Source organism: Pleuronectes platessa, chromosome 16, assembly GCF_947347685.1.
Source record: "Pleuronectes platessa chromosome 16, fPlePla1.1, whole genome shotgun sequence".
Taxonomy (NCBI): domain Eukaryota; kingdom Metazoa; phylum Chordata; class Actinopteri; order Pleuronectiformes; family Pleuronectidae; genus Pleuronectes; species Pleuronectes platessa.
Window position 1 is genome coordinate 5,121,261 of NC_070641.1, and position 20,724 is coordinate 5,141,984.

General features: G+C 43.0%; 2 protein-coding genes across 16 annotated transcripts in view; both read right to left on the reverse strand.

Moving 5' to 3' along the window:
- Positions 1-4,770: 4,770 nt before the first annotated feature.
- Positions 4,771-8,291, reverse strand: hoxb2a (homeobox B2a). Its single transcript, XM_053444486.1, has 2 exons — positions 7,799-8,291; positions 4,771-6,262 (listed from the first exon to the last, which is right to left on the reverse strand). Exons 1-2 carry the CDS (start codon positions 8,280-8,282, stop codon positions 5,451-5,453), a joined length of 1,296 nt encoding a protein of 431 aa, XP_053300461.1. The 5' UTR covers positions 8,283-8,291; the 3' UTR covers positions 4,771-5,450.
- A 541-nt stretch (positions 8,292-8,832) lies between these two features.
- The window catches only part of hoxb3a (homeobox B3a), a 66,694-nt gene continuing 54,802 nt past the window's right edge, over positions 8,833-20,724 (reverse strand). For 14 of the 15 annotated variants that reach the window (XM_053444476.1, XM_053444472.1, XM_053444477.1 and 11 more), the window contains one exon: positions 12,905-16,528. In XM_053444476.1, the coding sequence (XP_053300451.1) occupies positions 15,666-16,528 (863 nt within the window). In that variant the 3' untranslated portion in view covers positions 12,905-15,665. Of the gene's footprint in view, positions 12,401-12,904; positions 16,529-20,724 lie in introns of those variants that run through there. The other variant, XM_053444470.1, reaches the window with a different exon arrangement.

Genomic DNA, 20,724 nt, shown 5'->3' on the forward strand with positions numbered 1-20,724 from the left:
CTGGTTTTGAGCTTTGATTGAACCTTTTTGGATACTGTTAGTACAAAAGTCAACAACATATGTAACATAGGTCTCTTAATTTTTAGAATTTGTATTGTTATATTGTATGTAATATCTCAAAGAATTTTTACAACTAAATGCTCTTTTTTCTCATCATTTAAAAATCCACAACTTTCAAACACTTTTAAAAATGTTATTTCTGGACACAAGGCGTCACCTATTTCACCTTAACATCCCTTCTCAGTGTATATGATATGTTGCGTAAGTCACACGCTTCCATAACAGTACTGACATCACAAATCCTGCTGGTGCATTCCTGTTTTTTAAACTCCGATTTTAAATGACCACTGAGAAACTGCCTCACTGCAGCAGATGAATGTGGAAAAGAATGTTCAGTGAAGCTCAAACATCACTGAACGTTTGGCAGCAATACGCAAAGAAGATTTTTGAGTGGAGGGGATTTAAATAGAATAGGAGAATTAATTTAGAGATATGAAGAGTCAATTAGAATCTGAGGTTAAGAAAACTTTGGTTGATGATGGTTTTCATACGGTATAATTATTAATTTTTCTAATAATATAATATATAATCACCATGAAAAAACGTTTTCGTCTTCTGAAGTCCTTTATGCAGTCCTTCCACTTGTCCTGACTCGGGATGATGAGGTAGCCGAACAAGTATGGTATCCCAGACGTCTCCGTGCTTTCCGGCTTTTCCAGGGGATCTCAAGATGTTCCCAGGGCCAGATGGGATATGCAGTCCTTCCAGTGAGTTCTGGGTCTACCCAGAGGTTCTCCCGGTTGGGCTTGCCCAGTAAACCTCCCAAGTAAGGTGCCCTGGATGAATCCTAACTAGATGCTCCAACCACCTCAACTGTCCCCTTTCGTCCTGAAGGAGCAGCGGTTCTACTCTCACCTGCCGCCGGATGTCTGAACTCCTCACCCTATCACTGAGGTTGAGCCTAGCTACACAATGGTGAAAACTAATTTTCGCTGCTCCCGCCCTACTTCTTTTGGTTACCATGTTGGCGGCCATGTTGTAGTCGTTTGGCATCATTTTAAAATCAAATCATGTAGACCCATGCAGCATCAGACCTACCACTAGGAGTTCTTCTTCACATGTACTTGCAGGTTGCAAATGTCTAGCAGTGCGTCAGGACCTGATGCTGTGTGCGTGTCTGCATGCGTGAAGGTAAAGTTTCCTCTTGGTGCCCATATTGATAGTAGTCTACCTCTCACATATTTCACTACTGCAGCTAAGTGGGTGATCTATCACTTCTGAGTTATGCAATATCAGACACACACACAAACGCACACCGGCAGAAATCATAACAGTGATGGTGACGGTGATGCAAGAGATAAAGGAGCAGTCCGTGTATCACAGCATGCCAGCCGGCTGACAGGCGGTGACAGCCAGAAGAGAGAGATTATTGGAACACACACACACACACACACTCACACTCACACACACACAGGCACTCAGAAGGTGAGATATGTCTCCCAGCATAGAGATGTACTCTGCTGTAATCTCTCTGTATACAAGATACTCTTAGATGGATGGTTGCAGGAGAGAGGGAGTGCAGTGAATGTATGCTGCACGCCCCAGTTCTGTAATCATGCACTTTATGAATAGGCTTAATTTACAGTTAATACATCTTTTTAGTTTATATCTGCCAATTCTTAAAGTATACTCCTACCCACTATGTGATGCATTTGAAAGAGTTGATAAGTTTTGTAATCATGCTTCCTTTCCATACTGAATAGATCTCTTCCTATTGAGTTTACTTTGTAAATATGAGAGAGGCATTCAAAAGTTTAAGTTCCTGTCACAAGGGATGGTTTACAGATGTTAGCCAATCACAGTGCAAGTTTGATCCACCTCAGATAGAACACATAGTCATTATGTTCATGTTATGGTATCAAGAGCCCCATTTTGAAATATTAAGTGACCTCAAGCCTCATAAATACAGTAGTATACACTGTTTTAGTGTTTAATTAGGGAATTAAAACAGTAATAAACTGTGAATTAAGTTTACAGTTATTAAAATGGATAAACAAACGTAATGTATGGGCAACCCTGCTGCCATTCTTAAGATGTAGTCTCTCAGAAATCAAAGTGTTAACTAGAACCTTACAGGGTTCTTTGGCTTGTCCCCATATAGAAACCTTTTTAATTGATGGTACCTTTTATAAAGGATAGACCCTTTCTTACCAACACCCATTCTTTTAACAATCCTTAAAAAAGAAAAATGGTTCCAGAACTGATATCTTACAAAGAACCCTTGAAAAATAATTCCTTCAACTCTAGATACTTCTTCAACGTTCAGGAGAACCAAAGTCCACCAGGAAGAACACTTTTGGAACCCTTTTTGCTAATAGTGTAGCGCAGTATATTTTTGTCCTTATTGGGGATTCAAGTTCATCAAGTTACTTTAGATCAGTGGGATCTCCATGATTCCATACTGGGGCCACTGCTGTTTTCTGTCTACACCATGTCACTATAGTTCCCATAGTATTCAGGTACTCATTGATTTAGATTTTCTTCACAGATGGACCTTTGACTTTTGATCATTTTAGCATCCAGCAATTTGAGCCCCTTCAAACCAAAGAAAATATGACAGAGCGCGTCACTCTGGTTTTGTGGGCCAGTTATTGTCATACAAGTAACAATCAAAGATGACATTTGTCATATCCCATCTCACTGTGCAGCAGCATGAGCCAACCCAAGGTGCCAACAAGCTTCAGTCTGCAGAAAGCAACATTTTACTAACACAAGTTAAAGCATGGCTCGGACTGGACCCTTCATGTATTGATTATTTCAGTGGAAAAACTACACTGAAAACTGTACTCAGAATCCATGAGCTGAATTGAGGATGCTACATTCTGATAAATACTGTCTTTTTAATGTCTTTTTACAACACTGACACTATTTAAACTTTGCAAAGCTATCATTATTCTGATTATTTATATAAATTTTAAGTATTATTTATGTTTTTTATTAGAAGTAGAAGCTGAAGTAGTAGTAGAAGTAGCAGCAGCATAAATGATTGTTATTGTTATATTTTAAAGGCATATAAATAGTTGTGTGGCACAAATATACTTTTCTGTGGTATATCTGAATCTCAACAACACTGGTTTTATCTGAAGTTTTGTTTTTGAAAGTCAGATCGAAAAAGAGCAATTTTACTTGTGTCGACAGTTACCCAAGATGTTAACTTCATCACATTGATCAACCATGAATATTTAAATGTTCCATAATCAGGCAGTGATACTGTGAATATGTGGGTCAACCCATTCAATGATCCCATTTTGCTGTGTAATGTTAAGGTTAGGACTGTTTAGTCAGGATTTGGAGTTGTTATTAATTTAAGTTCTGTTGTTTTCTGCTTATAAAATCCACTTTTTGCCTCTTATCTGAAAACAATGTTATAGCAATTTAAAAACATACAACAAATATTGTGGTGGAGAAATTCCAGAATATTGAACTCCTTCTTTGTTCCTTTTCTCGGAATCATTGGGTTCCAGAGAGCAAGTATCAGTTTTGCACAGAAACTGTAAATAATATTATTATTAAGTAGAATTCATATTAGTATCACTATTATTTGTCGTAATAGTATCAGTATCAGTATTGATTTGTATTACAAGAAGTAAAGCTTTCAGCCATTAATGGGCCTTGAATCTGTGTGATACTTATCATTCCTATGTCTTCTTGACTCTCTCCGTCCCAGAGACCAGAACACACACACGCACGCACACACACACACACACACACACACACACACACACACACACACACACACACACACACACACACACACACACACAGAGACTCTAGTCCTGTCACAGTGAGCCAGTCATCCTGTAATGGCTGCCACTGCTCATTGTTCACATCCTGCTTTGTCTCCAGCGCCATTTTGACTCAGTGGGAGGAGGTGCAGCTAGTTAGCTCCATATCAACTCACACTTCAGGCAGGGGGCTGTAGCCACACTAACCCACGGTTACACATTCACCACACTGTCCTATAACTATGGGAGAGAACTAGCTATCCTCAGCTTCAGTCTAACCCCATGCTCACGTCCAATCAACAGATGATATGTTACACTATAACAAACTCAGTTAAAAGGCTACTTGCTGGTGGATGTCCACGCCATGCTAAGCATTAGCCTCCCTTCATGGGGAGAGGGCTAAACATGCTAAGCTAACATGTGACAGAGAAAAACACTTAGAAGCTTTGGCCTTAGACTGCTTTCCCTCTTTTTATCATCCTCACTGTTTCTCAGAGTTATCTCCAAGGTAACACTCAGCAGTTGTGCCATAAACTTCAGCAAGCTACATATTAATGTTGTATAGAGTGTGGTGTAGAGTGTATAGTTTAAACTATATACAGCCCAAAATCTGCACTATATATATATATACACACAGTGTGTACACACATACAAACACACATGTGCATAAATATATATATATATATATATAAACACATGTACACACACACTAACACAGTTAGTGAGTTTTGACAATTAACGAATTAAAAAATACACTGTTGTAGTATATAGGCTTCTACTTCCACCACTCCTGATGTGTAGTGGAATTATACACTTCAATATACTGTATTATACAAAACATGAGTTATTTATTTTCAAGTAAAATATAAATCCAGTAAAAAAATATTCACTGCCCTTTCTGGACATAATTATCATAATATTAATTATTTAAAATACATAGCATATAAGTCATAAGGTATAAAAACAAAACAACATGGGCCACGTCTTAAATGTTTGTATGTTTTATTATTATTATTATTCCACTATGAAAATATATATACAATAAATAATTTGGATTTTCACTATTAAAGAATCTGAATAAATAAACTAGGGTCTAAAAGTCGGGTCATCAGCAGGGCTTCCCTCTCGCCTCGTCTCGTTCAGAGAGAGAGAGAGGGAACATTCTTCAGTTTTCTAAAAGCAGTCCAGCTTTCTGCACCTAGGCTCCGTGAACAGTTCCTGAGAAGTTAGTAAAGATCCACGAAGCTGCACCAGAACAAAAGGGAAATAAATCCACACACACCGACAAGTGTTCACTCATTTCAACCAAAATCAAGAAAGGCAATAAATACCTGACATTCGGACAACAGGGAGAAAATAAATCCACAACGTTTGGATTGTAGAAAAAAAAATATTTTCCCTTCGATCTTTAAAATAAATAAAAAAGTAACTGTGTCTCTCTTAAACTACATTATATCCGCAAAATTAAACCAGCAAGAAGAAGAAAAAGTATATTTTAAAACCAACATAATTTTCATTCAGAAATGATTCAGGAATGTTGCCGAGAAACTTTGATCTTTTTAAAACAACAGAGTCCTCGTCGAGTGCTGCGTGTCCTCCACAGGCCGGACCGTCCACTGTTCTTGTTATTTCTAGAGTTTGAATTGTTCGGTGTCGCAGCTGCTCTCAGAAGGTGAGATGCTGCAGGTCTATGGTGCACAGTGTGCTTGTGAACAGGTCGAAGTCCTCCTCGGAGAAATCCACCGGGCTATCCAGGGAGCTCTGCAGGCTGGGCGACAGGCACGAGTCCCCGGCGAAGAAGGTGAGGTCGGGGAGCGCGGAGCCGGAGGAGGTGATGGAGATGTGCCGCTGCTCGGAGAAACACGAGTCGGACGCGGCCCCGGCTGCTGCTGCGGGCCCGGCCTCGCTCAGCTCCGCTGCCAGGCCCGGGTTGTCGGCGGAGTTCGTGGTGGGGAACGGCGGCGGGGAATGGTGAGCTGCGGCGAGCTCGGAGGAGCCAGATTCCCCGGGCAGCGGTGGGCGTTCGGGGCGGCTCGAACGGCCTCCTTCCTCCGGTGTGGGCTGTGCATTGTCCGTGCTGTCAGTAGCGTAGGCGGCGGCCGAAGATGGATCGCCGCTGACCCTGTCGCCCTCCAGTGTAGCCTCCCCCGTACCAGATGCCTCCAGCGGCTGGCTCGAGTACGGAGAAGAGGCATCGGCACCTTCCAGCGGCTCAAACCCGCCCGGGTCGCTGGATTCGTGGCCTCCACCGCCGTCTCTGTGGTGCGTCGTTTGGCGCTTGTGTTTCATGCGCCGGTTCTGGAACCAGACTTTGACCTGTCGCTCGGTCAGATCCAAAAGGGCCGCGATCTCCACCCTCCTGGGCCGACACAGGTACTTGTTGAAGTGGAACTCCTTCTCCAGCTCCAGCAGCTGCGTGTTGGTGTACGCGGTGCGCAGCCGTCGGGACCCGGCTCCTCCACCATCCTGGTTCGGGTCTGCAGGGAGAAAGACAAATAAAAGGAGACAGAGAAGAAGAAAAAATTATCCGAGGGGGGGATTTATTGTGCGGAAATCTTAAACTACGCTCATTTTTTATTTTAGTGTTATTTCCTTTTAACTTCAAATTGTAATCTACTTCATGAAAAGCCCGTAAAACCTCTACAGTTTTATTGCGTCTTAGAATTCGAGCCAAGAAATAAGCTGTTTCGGCATCAAGCTGAAATCCCCTCGGCTCTGCTCTGTGTAATAAAACAGTAATAAAACACACACACAAGCATACACACACACACACAAATCTCATAAAAAATACTCCTTCCAATTACACTGGCAACCAAACTATTAGATGAGACCAATTTGGTGCTGGTAAAACAGAAAGAGCGAAACCCCCCAAAACAAAGCGCAAATAAAGACTGATGATCATAAATTCAAAGTGGTTTTTTTTTCTCCCCGGTAAAGAGCACAGAGCCTCGCTGGGAGATTCTGCAGCGTGTGATCAGAGGAAGGCAAGAGAGAGCAAAATAAATACATCATGCTGCAGGGAGGAAATGTGCAGGGAGATGTGGGAATATCGATGTGGAACGAATGTGGCGCTATCTGTCAGAAACGCAACCAAGAGCATGAGTGACTTTATGAATGAGAGCAGAAAAGGCAGGAAATTGGGCCAGAGAGGAAGAAAAGGAAACGAGAGTTTTCATTTAAAAATACATATGGGAGGTGTGAGTGTGTGTGTGTATGTGTGTGAATGTGTGTGTGTGTGGCCAAGGCAAACATGTAAAATACAGAAATGGCCCAATCCCCTGTAAAATCAGATTGTGTGCAGTGTGTCTGTTGTGTGGCTGCAGCTCATACCCCCAACCCCCCACCTCAACATAGCTTCGCCATTATATTTCCTTCCTCAATCCAATATGGCTACCATCTCAGTTGTGCTATGAATATGTAATGTGAGGACGCTGCTGCTGCTGATGTGAAATCACAGGAACACACACGCACACACACACACACACACACACACACACACACACACAAGCATCAGCAGCTTCCATGTGCAGGCAGGAGGAAGAAAATAAACCCTCTCACCGTGCATGATTCTGTAAGTAGTCAGGAGACATTTTGGAAGTTGAAGCTCCAGATGATGGAGAAATGAGAGGATGCTGGTGTGAGAGGTTTGCTCTCAGTGTGAAGCTGCTACACACTCAGTGACACAGATTAAAGTGTGTAAGCTCATATTGTGTGCATATTTAGATACATGATGGGAGAGTGTGCACAGCACTGCAGCATAATGCAGGGTCTAGATATGGCTTCCCTGTTGACACAGCATCACAGCACTGCACAATGCACGCACACGCACATGCACACACATACACACACACAGAGCGGAGGAAAAAGGCAATGTCATCTCCTTGTTGTATGAAACGAATTATTTGTGAAGTGGATGTGAAATGAAGATGCACACAGAGAATAAAACAGGTTGCACATCCCTCACACTCCGCTCACACACGCATGCACCGGCTCCCGCATCCCTGCATACCGACCTGTGGGTGACTCGATGCCCGCCGATGGGTACCCGGAGGCGGTCGGCGACGGGGAGGACGAGGCGGGGGGGATGATGGATCCGCCACCGCCGGAACTGGCCCCAGGCTTAGAGCACTTCTTGGACGATTTCTTCTCCTTCATCCAGGGAAACTCGTGGGCCATCGGACCGGCCGGGGTCGCCATGACCGGGCCGGGGGCCTGCCCCGGCGGTCCGGGCTGCTGGGCGCCTCGGTGGTGCGTCTGGAGGCCATTAGTGGCAGAGCTTCTCCGGTTCTGCTGGCTCCTCGCAGCCGGTCTCGGCTGGCTGGCTGTGCAGGGGCTGAGGCTGGGGATGGTGTGCTCGAAGGGAGGCGGAATTACTGTCGAGTCCTTGATTGATGAAGTTTGAAATGACTCCAGGGCGGCGGGGAAGGACGTCAGGCACTCTGCTAGGGATGGCTGGCTGTTTATAAAACCGATCTCCCTTTCGAATTCAAAATTCATAGCTCCCTCAAACCGGTTTCGCCCTCAAACGACGAGACCCCCGAACAATCCCTTCCCCAAAATAAAAAAAACACAACAAGACACATAAACACGCACGCCGCTCACGCGCACTACACAATATGGCTTCTTAAAAAATAAAAAGAAATGAAAAAAAACGCACGAGCGTGAAGGCTCCCGACCGCAGTGGCGTAAATGCGATGGCTATATAATAATTGTGTATATTGGTGATATTACTAGCGTATGGGGACCTGGGTAAGCTAAACTGAACAACTATGGGACGAAATTGCAGCCAATTCCTGGTCATGTGAGCCGAAGCAGCCAATCGGTGGCCGTGGCCTGGCGGCGGCGATGGCTGTGGGAAGCAGCATTATTATTTTTCCACCAAATGCTGTGGCAGAGACAGGCGCTGGGCTCCCACATGATAGCTGCCATTCTTTTGTCTTAACGGGGGGTACATTCTGGGGAGGGCAAAAAAAAAAGAGAAGAGTGAAGGCGGTCGGTCGCCATGTGCGCCGTGTGGGCGGCGGGTCGGCGGCTCATCCCGGCACCACAAACAATAGAACATCTCCACAATTATGTTTTTCCTTCGATCCTGTGAGTGATGTAATGACAGTGAACATTCGGCGAATGGAGCTGGAGCAGGCTCTGTTTGCAATATGGCTCCTTCTGGACCAAGAAAAAAAAACAGTGTTTACAGCACTCAGCTCATTAATCTTATAAAGTGTGACAGAAGCTGAAAATCCCAAATTTACACAGAAAGAAATGCGGATGGGGATTTTAGATGGCGCAGTGGCTCAGGAGGACAGGAGGATGGAGAGATTTACCCAGATCAGACAGAGGGAAAGTTAGATTTATCTGAGAGGAGGTGAGAAGAGAGCCCAAGTGTAAGTGTATATTTTTTGTATTTGAACGAGGTCTCTTTATGTATTTAATCATTCTACCTTTTAAAATAGGTGTTCGAGCAGTGCGAGTGCGTGTTTGTTCAAAGAAAGAGAGAAACCTATAGATATTGTAAAAATATATCTCAACCTAAAATAGTCTGTGCACGCAGAAATTATTCTTGCAAGCTCGCATGTTTCTCTCTCCCAACCAGAGTGTGTCTGTGTTTGTGTGCGTGTGCTTGTGTGTGTGAGAGAGAGAGTTAAAAATGTACGGTGTGTTTACGCGGAGAGAGAGAGAGAGAGGGTTCACAGCGAGGTCGCTCCATGATGCCATGAAGGAGAGGAGACATGTTCCCCTATAACAGCAGTAGTAATAACACGGCTGCATGGACGTGCATGTAACAGTGAGTGATAAGTGAGCAGTGCGAGCCCTCACACTTTACAGAACCCACATGTAGGTTATTTTTTTTAAATAAAGATCAGGACCTCGGGAGTTCAGCAGAGGATATTTTGGGGAGGGCCCGTGGAAGCCCGAGTGGGGAAAAAAAGAAGTGCGGTGATCAATCTTTCTGCGGCTGCAAAGAGGCTGACAGTGGGCCGCGCTCTGCCTCCATAACAAGGGAAGCTCCGGTCTTACCCTCTCTGCTTTAGCTCCACGGTTTGTTATCTTCACGTCGCTTTTACGCGCGGCTCTTACGCACATGGAAACGTCGCAAGGAAACATTTTATCTTTTGAATTAAAGAAAAAAAAAATCAGAAACTGGAGCCAATTGGGTAGAAGCTGTTTAGCTCGACTCTGCTTCCCATGCCATTTGGCTTCACCCGATGACTCCGACAAAACAAGGGAGAGGGAGCCAGAGAAAGCGGGGACGTGTGTGGGAGTGAGGGGCTATTGAGCGCAAAGAGAAAGGCGCAGGCAGTGAGTAGGCCGAGGGCGCATGGACACACACACACAGCAAACACAAGCCCAAACAACAAGCTGTTGACCGAGCTCCATACTCCTCACCGCTCTACTCTGCTTTTTTTACTTATTTTAACAATACTTTTTACAAGAGATTTTATTTTTAAACTCTTCCCGGTTTATGTAGAGTTTTGGTGGACAGCGCGACGACGATTACACTGCGAGTGTGGATTACTGCTGAAGATGTGTACTGTGTATGAAATATCCAAATTTATTCGATTTTCTTTTTTGAATGTGATTTAATTTATTTATATTCTATTTTATTGTAGCCATATGTGCTTCTCTACTTCTGCATTACTTTACTGATAATGTGCATTTTCTTATTTTTCCTTAAGATCTAAATAAAAACTTTAATTCCTTTAAATTATTAACAATGATTTGTAATTATTGACTTTGATTGATCCAGGGCCGGGTTTCAAGCTGAATAAATTGTTAAATTAAATAGTTTCTGATGTTATAAAATAACGATTAGCCATTCTGTTTAGTCTATGGAGTAAAACAACTTGTTTCCATCCAATAAAAACCGCTACTGCTTCCACCAGCTTCTAGGTTACTATTATTATCATTATTGTTTGGATTTGGAAGATGAGAGCAGCTGCACGCTGCACAGATATGGATCACGTGTGACCATTTAAACAGGTTACAGCCTCGCACTCGTCACTTTATTAATGCTCTGTTATATTCTGTAGAGTTTACACTGTGCAGCAGTGCTGTGTACGTGCGTGTGAGCGTGTTGCGCTGTGTGAGCTGAGCGGTTTTCAGCTGCAGTCGAGCTGAGCTCTTCGTCTGCTTTTATGAGGCAATAAATTAGATCCAATCTCTGCTTATTGGTGTTTTTATTGTCTGTTAGTCCAACGGAGATGTAAAGGGAAGTGCGGCCATTATTTATGGGAGCTTGATTTATGTTCCAAGTTTTAAGCTGCTGCTCTCAGGCCCAGGAGAGAGAGAGAGAGAGAGAGAGAGAGAGAGAGAGAGAGAGAGAGAGAGAGAGAGAGAGAGAGAGAGAGCGAGAGAGAGAGGTGGGGTGGGGTTAGAGACCATGTGACCAGGCCAAGGCGCAGGCCTCAGGGCAATATTTTGGTCATAAACATTAACACAGGACAAACAGGAAGCACGAGGATCATCACGTGTCTGTGTGTAGGAAACATGGAGACAAAGAGATAAAGGGAGAAGTTCTCAGCTTCTGCTTCCCTTTATACAGTGACACCCCAGTCTGTGTCACAGGGGACTCATCTTGTGTCTCCAAGTGAAACTATTTTACTGCCCAACAATGAAAATTAGCATTTTTGTACATTAAAAGTAAAAAAGCAACCCAGGGAGCCGAAAAGTGCAGTGATAAAGAGACACATTCAAATGGTTGAGTTGATTCATTAGCAGAACAGGGTGGGTGCACAGTGGTGGTGTCTGCATGCACAGAGGCTAGTACATCAAATCAGTCAGCACAGGCATGGCTGACATCCATACACTCATCGTCCACTGGACTGTCCAAGAGTTTTGGGGCCTTGAATCAATCACTAAATCGGATTACTAAATTTTTACACAAGCGGCCGCTTGCTAATGTTTTTTTTTCCAAAAGCTTCAACACAGAATTCAAGGTCTTGCTCACCATTTTCAGAATAGAGCTAAGGAGATGTCAGACTACTCCACAGAAGTAGCTCTATAAAAGAAAACACTACAGCATTTTACTGTGACTCTTGAGGGAAAACATGAGGAATGTTCAAGCTGAAAAACAATTTTTTCTCATGCAAATACGTCCAAGTTTAGAGGTCAGGCTGGGTTTCAGTGGTTTGCACAGGGACACTTCAGCAGCATCGGTTGCATGTTTGAAGGAGTTCAAAGTAGCCCAGATGAGCTTTTTTTAAACAATAAATCTCTCTGCCTACATTAATTTCCCCCTAATTGAATTTATAGACTTATATGATTCGTGCAGCGCCTGAACAAATCGTGAGAACAGACTTTGAACAATGATTTATAAGATAACAAACCAACTTTTCCTCCTCAATCTGCCACCCTCGTCATTTTTGTGGAGTCTTGGCTCTAACCAGCAGCTAAACAGTAGCATTGTAGTTGTAAGGTATGATTGCTATGTTTGCCAAGCATCCTGCAAGAAACTTTTGAAAAGCCACAGGAGACAGGAGATTTAAAGTTTTCCTAATGGTTAAAGATTTTTTGTTTTTTTATACAATAATAATAATTGGGAGGGATTTGTGACAGTGATGCTGATCCTTTGGCCTGATACTCACATTAGTGTCACGTCATCCCTGAACCAGGAGCTGCTGTAAGAGATCACACCAACACCAGATCTTAAGGAGCAGCATTTTGTTGCCTCAACCATCACTTAATGGTCAACTATATGTGAGGCACTGTAAACAACACACATCATGAATCAGACAAATCATTTGCACAAAAGATTTAGATACAATATTACAACAGCAGTCTTTGTTGTGTTCTTATCCAGCTGATGTTGAAGGGTTAGTAGGGAATATGTTACCTTAAAAAAAGAGGAAAATCACCAAGAACATGCATCAGCGTGAAGGTTTGAGTTGTGAACCTGGTGTGCAGCCATCTTTTTTGGCACAGCTGGAAGCCAAGCAAAACCCAGCAGTGAAAAAGAGTGGCGGTTTGTTGCCATGACAATCAATACGAGTGGTGTAAGCAGACAGTGACGCTGCCCATGAGGACCTACTTTGTCAGGCAGGATGCTCTTGGCTTTGTGGGTAATGACCTTCTATACCTGAAAGACCGTGAGTCCTGAGAGTCTGAATAAAACTGACGATAGCTCTGAATAACATAACCTTTTATTAAAGAATTGCTCGACAGACAACTCTCTCAACAGTGAAAGAAAAGCGAGCTACAAATGACAAAGAAAGAAGTTTGTTTTTTTCTCCAAAAAGACTTTTTTTTCCAGCTAATAGTTTGTCTAACTTTTCTGACTATGCAAGGGTGGGTCACCAATCCCCATCCTTACCTTTTCCTTGTACAAGCCAAGACATTTATGTACAAGGGTCATTATAGGAACATAAAAACTACTTATTTTCTTCTAAAATACAAGAACTAAAAAATTTAACTTCAGTACAATGGACAAGAAACAACGTTGTTTTTTTTTTTTTCTTTCATAACAGGTAAATACTAAAAAAGTACAGTATTTTTTCTCGATATAAATACATGAAGGATAAATAATAATACAAAACAGAAAGTCATTTTAAACTGGCTATAACAAATAAATATTTAGATATGAATGTTCACTCGAACACACATTGGCGAAAGACGCTTTGATTGGAGGGCCTTCCGTCTTCAAAATAAGATTTTATTATTTTTCTTTTTACCTTTACCCATCAAAATGTAAACTCTAAGTGCAACAATAATGCCCAGATGTGAAAAGCATGTGTACGAATCTGCATAATAAAAACCACTAGTTCACTTTCTGAACATCAGTGAGTGCAGTGCAGCTTGTTACTAAATGTTTTGCACAGGGCTGTAGTGTGCGCTGCCCCAAACTGCACTCACTGACCATTCACACCAATGAAACCAGTTGTTTTAAAAAATGTGTGATACACACCATCTCATTTTCCTGGGACATGCATTTTTGTTCAAATATATACCCTGTATCCACGTTAAAAGTGAAAGATATGTGAGAACAGAAGAAAAAAAAACAATACAAAATGTGGACTTTTGCGCAATGGTGTGGCGCTAATGTCATTGAACCCTTCCAGAGAGAAAGAGAGAGAGAGAGAGAGAGCGAGAGAGAGAGAGAGAGAGAGAGAGAGAGAGAGAGAGAGAGAGAGAGAGAGAGAGAGAGAGAGAGGGGGGGGAGGGCAATGACTTATCCCAACATAAATAAATAATGTTCTCCACTCTTATTATTTACCCTGTGTCACTCATGTGCTAAAATAAGAACATTACAAAATTTCTCTTCCATGTCCTCTTGTGTGTTTGTTTGAAGATGTCAACAGCTGGCAACCCTTGCTGTGTGTGTCAATGAAAGGAAGCTAGCTTAGCACTGCTACGTGTGCATGTGCGAACGTGTGATTTGCCAACATAGCTTGACCCGGATATGTCTCTATGGGGGCTAGCCTAGCCTTTGAGCTTGTAGCTTCATAAACCCTGTTAAGAGTGATGGAGGTGGTGGTGAGTGCATGTGCAGTGATGGATGTGTGAGGTTGTGTGTGCGTTTGTGTGTGTATGGGGGGGGGGCTATTTTCTGCCTCCTTCAGAAGCCATGTGCTGCTGCTACAGAGAGGAGACAGTGGGTTACTTGTGATTGAGTCTGGACTGACAGAAACAGGTACGACAGGAGACAAAAAGAGACAGTGGAGGGAGGACCATCCAGTGGTTTTATGTGCTCTGTGGAATATGGTGGTGGTGGGGGGGGGGGGGGTGAGACAGAAGAAGACCAGCTTCAGTCATACATATTTCTGCTCTTCCTCTGCGGCTGATGGAGAGGCAGGGCCCTCCACATAGCTCAGCTCGGCTGACAACAACACGTGTTGCCTGGAGGGGAGAGAGCTCAGTGCCATAAATCTAACCACCTCGTTAACTGCCCATTAAAATCTCAACTATTTCATTTACCAGGCGGGAGAGCTGTTTGTGTATGTGTGTCTTAGGGGGGAGATTTTATTATCAACGTATAATTTGACACCACATATAGCTCTAACCCAGCCATTATGGGCTTTTGTACTCAATGCTATAGCTGAACTGCAACAATTGTCCAGTAAAGTACAGAAATTTAGTAGATATCCATGGAGGATGGGTTTTACCACTAGTAGATAATAAAGTTGCCAATATTTCCCCTAGTAATGTAAAGATAAAACATAACACAGTACAGTACTTTAATTTAGATGTTATTTGAATAATATTTCATGAAAAGCTTTTTAGAATATTCCATAGTCAATATTGGGAGTTTTCAGACTGACTGTGCAGTCGTATTATTCGAATCAGAGCTGGTGATGTCTCTGCACAAGAGGAGCTTTACTGTTCTTAGGGGAGCATTGGGAACAAGTGACTGTGCACCTTCTCTCCCCTGCCTACAGAGTGATTCAACAGTCAAACACTCTGATTAGGGACAATATTTCTATAAAAGGGTTCATGTGAGGATTGGTAACAAAAGAATCAACCGATCTGAAAAGTCCTCTTATAAATTAAATTTGCTTTTCCTCATCTAGAGCAAACTTGTGTCAGCATGAATAGTTTATGGTTTGGGTAAAATTACTGCTACTAGCTTACAGACACAAGCTCTGTTTAGTTGCAATTAAATTGTCTGCACTTTTTAAGGTAACAGCGAAAGCCCTGGCCCTGATCGGACTTGATGGGGCTCTTTATGAAGGCAGTGGACACAGGGTGGGGTTTATTGTCCCTCTTTCTGACTGTAGAGCACAGGACAAACCACCTGATGTCTTCAGTCTGTCTTGTTTTGTCTCTCCTGTCGTCCCATGGCAGCAGTACAGTTCCCGCATGTTAGTTAGTTTGTTAGTGAGTCGCGTCGTGTTACTTGATCTGTGTCAACTTCACTCTTTCTCACGTTGTCATTTTTTTCCAAACCTGCTACAGGTGAGTGAGCTTGGGTGCTTCCTGGATTCTGCCCTGAGTCGAGGTGTGGTGCGCTGACAGCTCAGTGTATGTGGGGTGTGTGGGTGGGTCACAGGTACCCGGGGGGGGGCCCCCACCCACGTGGTGCTGGTTGGCGGCTGACATAGCCCCTCCGCCATTGTAGTCCATTGTTTGATGATGGGGTGGTGTGGGGCCTAGGTGGTTGAGCCCATAAATGGAGGGCCCCGAGCCAGGCATGGGTTCCCCATAGCTGCCACCCCCCACATAGACTGGACTGGCCTGCATGTTGTTGGGAGTCCCATATCCTGCATTGGTGGCCTGCACTAGGCCGTGGTGGGGATGGGGGTCACCATAGTCTGGGTCTGGGGCACCGTACTTCTGCTGGGAGGGACAACCCTTCATGGGGACGTTGGAGTAGGCAGTGGACATGGAGTAAGACACTCCCTGGTGGGGCTTGCCAAAAGATGGTGGAGATGGGGCATCATAGCCTGACCCCCCTCCCCCACCCATGGGGTGTATTGAGTTGAGGAAGCTGGCGGAAGACTGCATGGTCAGGGGCGGGGAGCCGGTCGGTGAAGGTCCACCAGAGCTGGAGCTCAGGCCCTTGGACTTCTGGTCCTTCTTATACTTCATGCGTCGGTTCTGGAACCAGATCTTGATCTGGCGTTCAGAGAGGTTGAGCAGGTTGGCCATCTCCACGCGCCGTGGCCGGCACAGGTAGCGGTTGAAGTGAAACTCCTTCTCCAGCTCAACCAGCTGGGAGCTGGTGTACGCCGTACGAGCCCGCTTAGATGATGCTGACGACCCGCTGGTAGGACTCTTCTCCCCGCCGCTACCACTTTCAGCTCCACCTGATGCTGAGGACAGAGGAGAACACGTTTAAATGTTATGATGTGAAAAAATCGACAGTCAATAAAGAAATAAGTAAGAAAAACTAACAAACCTCATACCAAAAAACAGATATTTACGGGGTGAATGCAGTAGATGTTTTTTTAAAAGGTGATAGAGTGAAAAGCAGATAAAGTGATGATGAAATATCAAATCGGGAGAGCTAGAAAAGCAGAGAGAATCAAACAGTCCTCCTGCTTGCTGGAGAAAATTCAAAGCATTCAGGTTCTTAATAAAGCTGAGGGGGGTCTGGACAGGCCGGCTGAATTATCCCTTGATATTAGTTGTCAACACTTCATAACAGTGTCAGTTATTAAGAGACCACGGCCCTGGCGCTGGCCGAGGGCGGCGAAATTGCATCTCGCCTGGAAAGACAAACCCCCCCCGAACAGCAACAGCAGCTGCAACACAAAGACCACGAGCAATACGTGTAGCTGACCTGCAATCAGCAGTTTGTCTTCAAATATCCAATGATGAGGATGATGGTGTGAGAAAGCTTGTGTTGCATATCTTGTTATTTTATAAAATAGATTTGATTTGATGTGATTCAACTGCTGCTTGTGTTAAGTGGATTTCATGAGCTTTGGGTTGTGGACACCAGTGGGACCTACTGGCTGATTGTAATCACTCTTAGCATGGGAAAAATATGTGTTTGTTTTGGAAATTAGAAATATATACGTTAATATTGAAGACATCACATTATGCTTTGCAAGATGTATAAGCAGTGGATAGGGCTCTCAATGATCAGTTACCTGAATTCACTGAATTAAAGGACACATTTAACTGGAGTAAGTGAACAAAGCACCTGTCAACACAATGCTAACAACGGCCTTCAGAATGATCATTCAATTGAATCAACGCCTCTCTAATACGGTTTAAACATAAACTCCATCTATGTCAAGTACGTCAGATAGGAACGATCCTAAACGTATTTCAGATCTAGTACATAAGATTATGGCATTGTACACACTTTAAGACCTTGTGGATGCCCTGCGCTATTTCTTCTTTTGCACAAAAAGTGAAAATAATCTTGGCAGTTGAAGCTGCTCTCTACACTCTGATATAGACTTTTTTCACCTTTGTTTTCTTTTCTTAGTACATTTCTCTAAACTCCGCGGTTACAGGCATCGTAGCAGTGTAATAATGACAGAGCTATCCGCAGGAGGTCAGTGCATGCTTGCCATGTGTTTACACTATTAATAGCTGATGCAGAGCAGCTCAAAATAAGCACAGAGATCCTATCTGTTTTTACTTCTATCCGTCCCTCAGCAGTATTAACAGCTGACTCCATTGTTTACTTCTATGGACAGGGAAAGAAAGATGAAAGAGGTCGCCATCGTGTCATCTGTCTCTTAATGACTGTTTGAAATCCTCATCAATAAACAGTATAATCTCTTCTCACTCCGTCCAGTCAACTGAAAGACTTCTGAAGACTCTTATTCACTCATTTTCTTCTCACTGATAACTATCAATTCAAATAACATTACATCTGTCGGCCTCGCCATCTTTTATTACACGCGCAGATTTGATTCAAATCTATCATTTCAAACGACTGCTTGTCATACTCGCCTCTCTTAAAAAATTGTCTCTATTGTACATGACATTTAAACTCATCCTGTTAATATCCTCATTTCTTGCAGGGGCTTTCTGAGGAGGCGTGAAAAGGAGAGGAGGAGGCCACAGAGGGGTGGAAGAAGAGCGATGGAAGGCATATTATAACCAGAGGGTGGAGAGAGTTGTATGTAAATGAATGGAGGAGGGCGTGCAGGCTATTGGCTGCAGGCTCGTGGCAGCTGGTTAGCCAGACTGTCCTATGAGTGACAGTCGTGCTACTGTAATCAACTGCTCACTTGTCACTGATGACACAACCAGCTTATAGACAGAAGGACATGGGAGTGTCTCTATCGAGTGTAGTACCATTTACTGAAGATTTGTTGATGAAGAATCTTTAAAGCACAAATACTTTCTTCCTCTCTGAACTCATCATGTGATTGTCTTGTTTAAGTCATTAAACACAAAACTTTTTTCTTTTTTATGCCTTTAGACAACAGGGCTGGACAATATAGAAAAAAAGCTTATCACAATATGTTTTTCATACCAGTAGATATTGATATATATATTAAGATATAAATCAAATCAATTTTTCTGTAATGACTGCTTCAGATGGTAAATAAGATTACTGGGAACATGCTTTCGACACAATTTGCCACTACTACCACTCTGCATCTTGGCCGACTTTTAATAGCCACAATATTTCCTCACAACCAAATTACTCCGACCCTTCTTTTCAACAACCTCCTCGTATTTTAAACCTTGGGCTGTGTCTGTTGGAGTGACTTCTTCGATAAGACTGACGCTTGAGTTTTTGCTAACTTTTTCTGTCATTATTTTTCTCCTTTATCTCGCTCCCACTCCTGACATACTGGTGTGCACGGCTGCAGTAGACCAAACATTAGCAGGTGTGCTGCTGCCGGCTGCTACTCCTACACTGTGTGCAGGAAACTAACCTGACATGGCTGTTACTACATTCCAGCAACATGATTGGTTTCAGCCGCTGCTATTCTCATTATCATTGGCTGTTCGTGTTGTCCATCAAAACATGGATGGAATGAGCTCTATCAGCGTTGTATCAGTTATTTTGTGATATTATCTTTATTGTTTTATCGCCCAGCCTTACTTGAAACTATTTCTAATCTTGCCAGATATGGTCTGTGAATACAGGCTTTGGTACAGGCCTGTACAGACACCGTTACAGCGAGGCTTGAGGAAATAACTTCACTCGGCTGCTGTTGACCAGGGAGTTTTCGTAACCACAAGCCACAAATAGTTGTTAGTACATTTGTGCATGTGTAAAGTTGAAACAATCAGGTCATTCATTGCTTTTTCGTAAACCTTAAACATGCTGGTAAGTTTTTGTGTTTTTTACTTCACATAGCCTGCTGGTTAGCTGTTTCCTCCCGCTTTCTTCTGAGTCTTTGTGCTAAGCTAGGCTAACAACCTCTTGAATCTGAACTTAACAAAGACATAATAGTTGTATTCATCCACATCTTGTACTACTAGTCAATTGTTTTCTCACTTACATTGTGGTGACAGTGTAACCGCTGACTGGAGTACTGGAAGCAATGTTTTTTTTTATATGAAAGCTAGGTTTTTCCCTTTTTGAATGAATAATGAGCGTCATTTATTAAGGGCCGCAGACTCACCAGGAGGTGAAAACAAGGCAGAGACCTGGCAAGAGACTCACATCCACACTTTAGGCATCAAAGGGCAAAGTCAAGGGAAACTGGTGGTTTTGGTCAAATCTAGAGCTGTGTCTGAAGCCAGCGTGAAACAACACCATGATCTTTCCCTAACTCTAACCAAGTTGTGAGGGTCTATACAGAACCATACAATGATATCAAAATGTCAATACAGGTGGTACTGATACTGACATTCGAGATAAGATACTATGGTGGAAAATATGTTGCCTTTTATCATTTAAAAATGATTTGTTTGCTATGAAACTGTTTTGTGAATTGACAAATAGGGTATAAAGAAATCACAATTTAATTTCCTTTCAAATGGAATTGCTGCTGCAAATTAGTTGCATATGACTGTAATTTCCAGTGGACAAGTTGGATTCATCTAACTCACGAAATGCTTTGCATTTTCAGAAGTTTTTGTCAGATTGCCACGCATCTGCCCTTTGACCTATTTTACTACTAGCAATACATAACAATGCATTTTAAAGTCACCCTAGAACTTAAGTAACTCAAGTAACTCAAACGAGTGAAATGACTCAAATGTGAACTTTTAGGCTCATGCTTTTCAGCTTCTACGTAAACATGGTTTCTTGGGGAGATGTATAAATGCTTAAGTGAATCCACCCCATTAATAACATTAGTTATTTAAAAAAAGCAATGGGTAAAATTAGACCAGAGGAAACAACCCATCAGCCAGACACATAATAACAAGCTAGACTATTTGCCTGTGTTCATTTCCCCATCCAATCCAGAGCCTGTGGAAACCTATTTTGCCATAATAGTCTGAGAAACCTTTTTTCAATCCTCTTGGGATTTGAGCCTTGAAAGAGGATGTTGATAAGAGAGGTGAGGAAAGAGGGATGTGGCAGTGGGAAGGAGAAGGCTGGGTAATAGGTACAACGACGCTAATGAGGAAGGAAAAT

Bases quoted from the DNA above. Each gene is read 5' to 3' on its own strand.
- hoxb2a (XM_053444486.1), bottom strand. From the start codon at position 8,282: ATGAATTTTGAATTCGAAAGGGAGATCGGTTTTATAAACAGCCAGCCA. The intron at 6,263-7,798 runs GTCGGTATGCAG...TTCTCCCTGCAG, and splicing joins GGGCATCGAGTCACCCACAG to ACCCGAACCAGGATGGTGGA.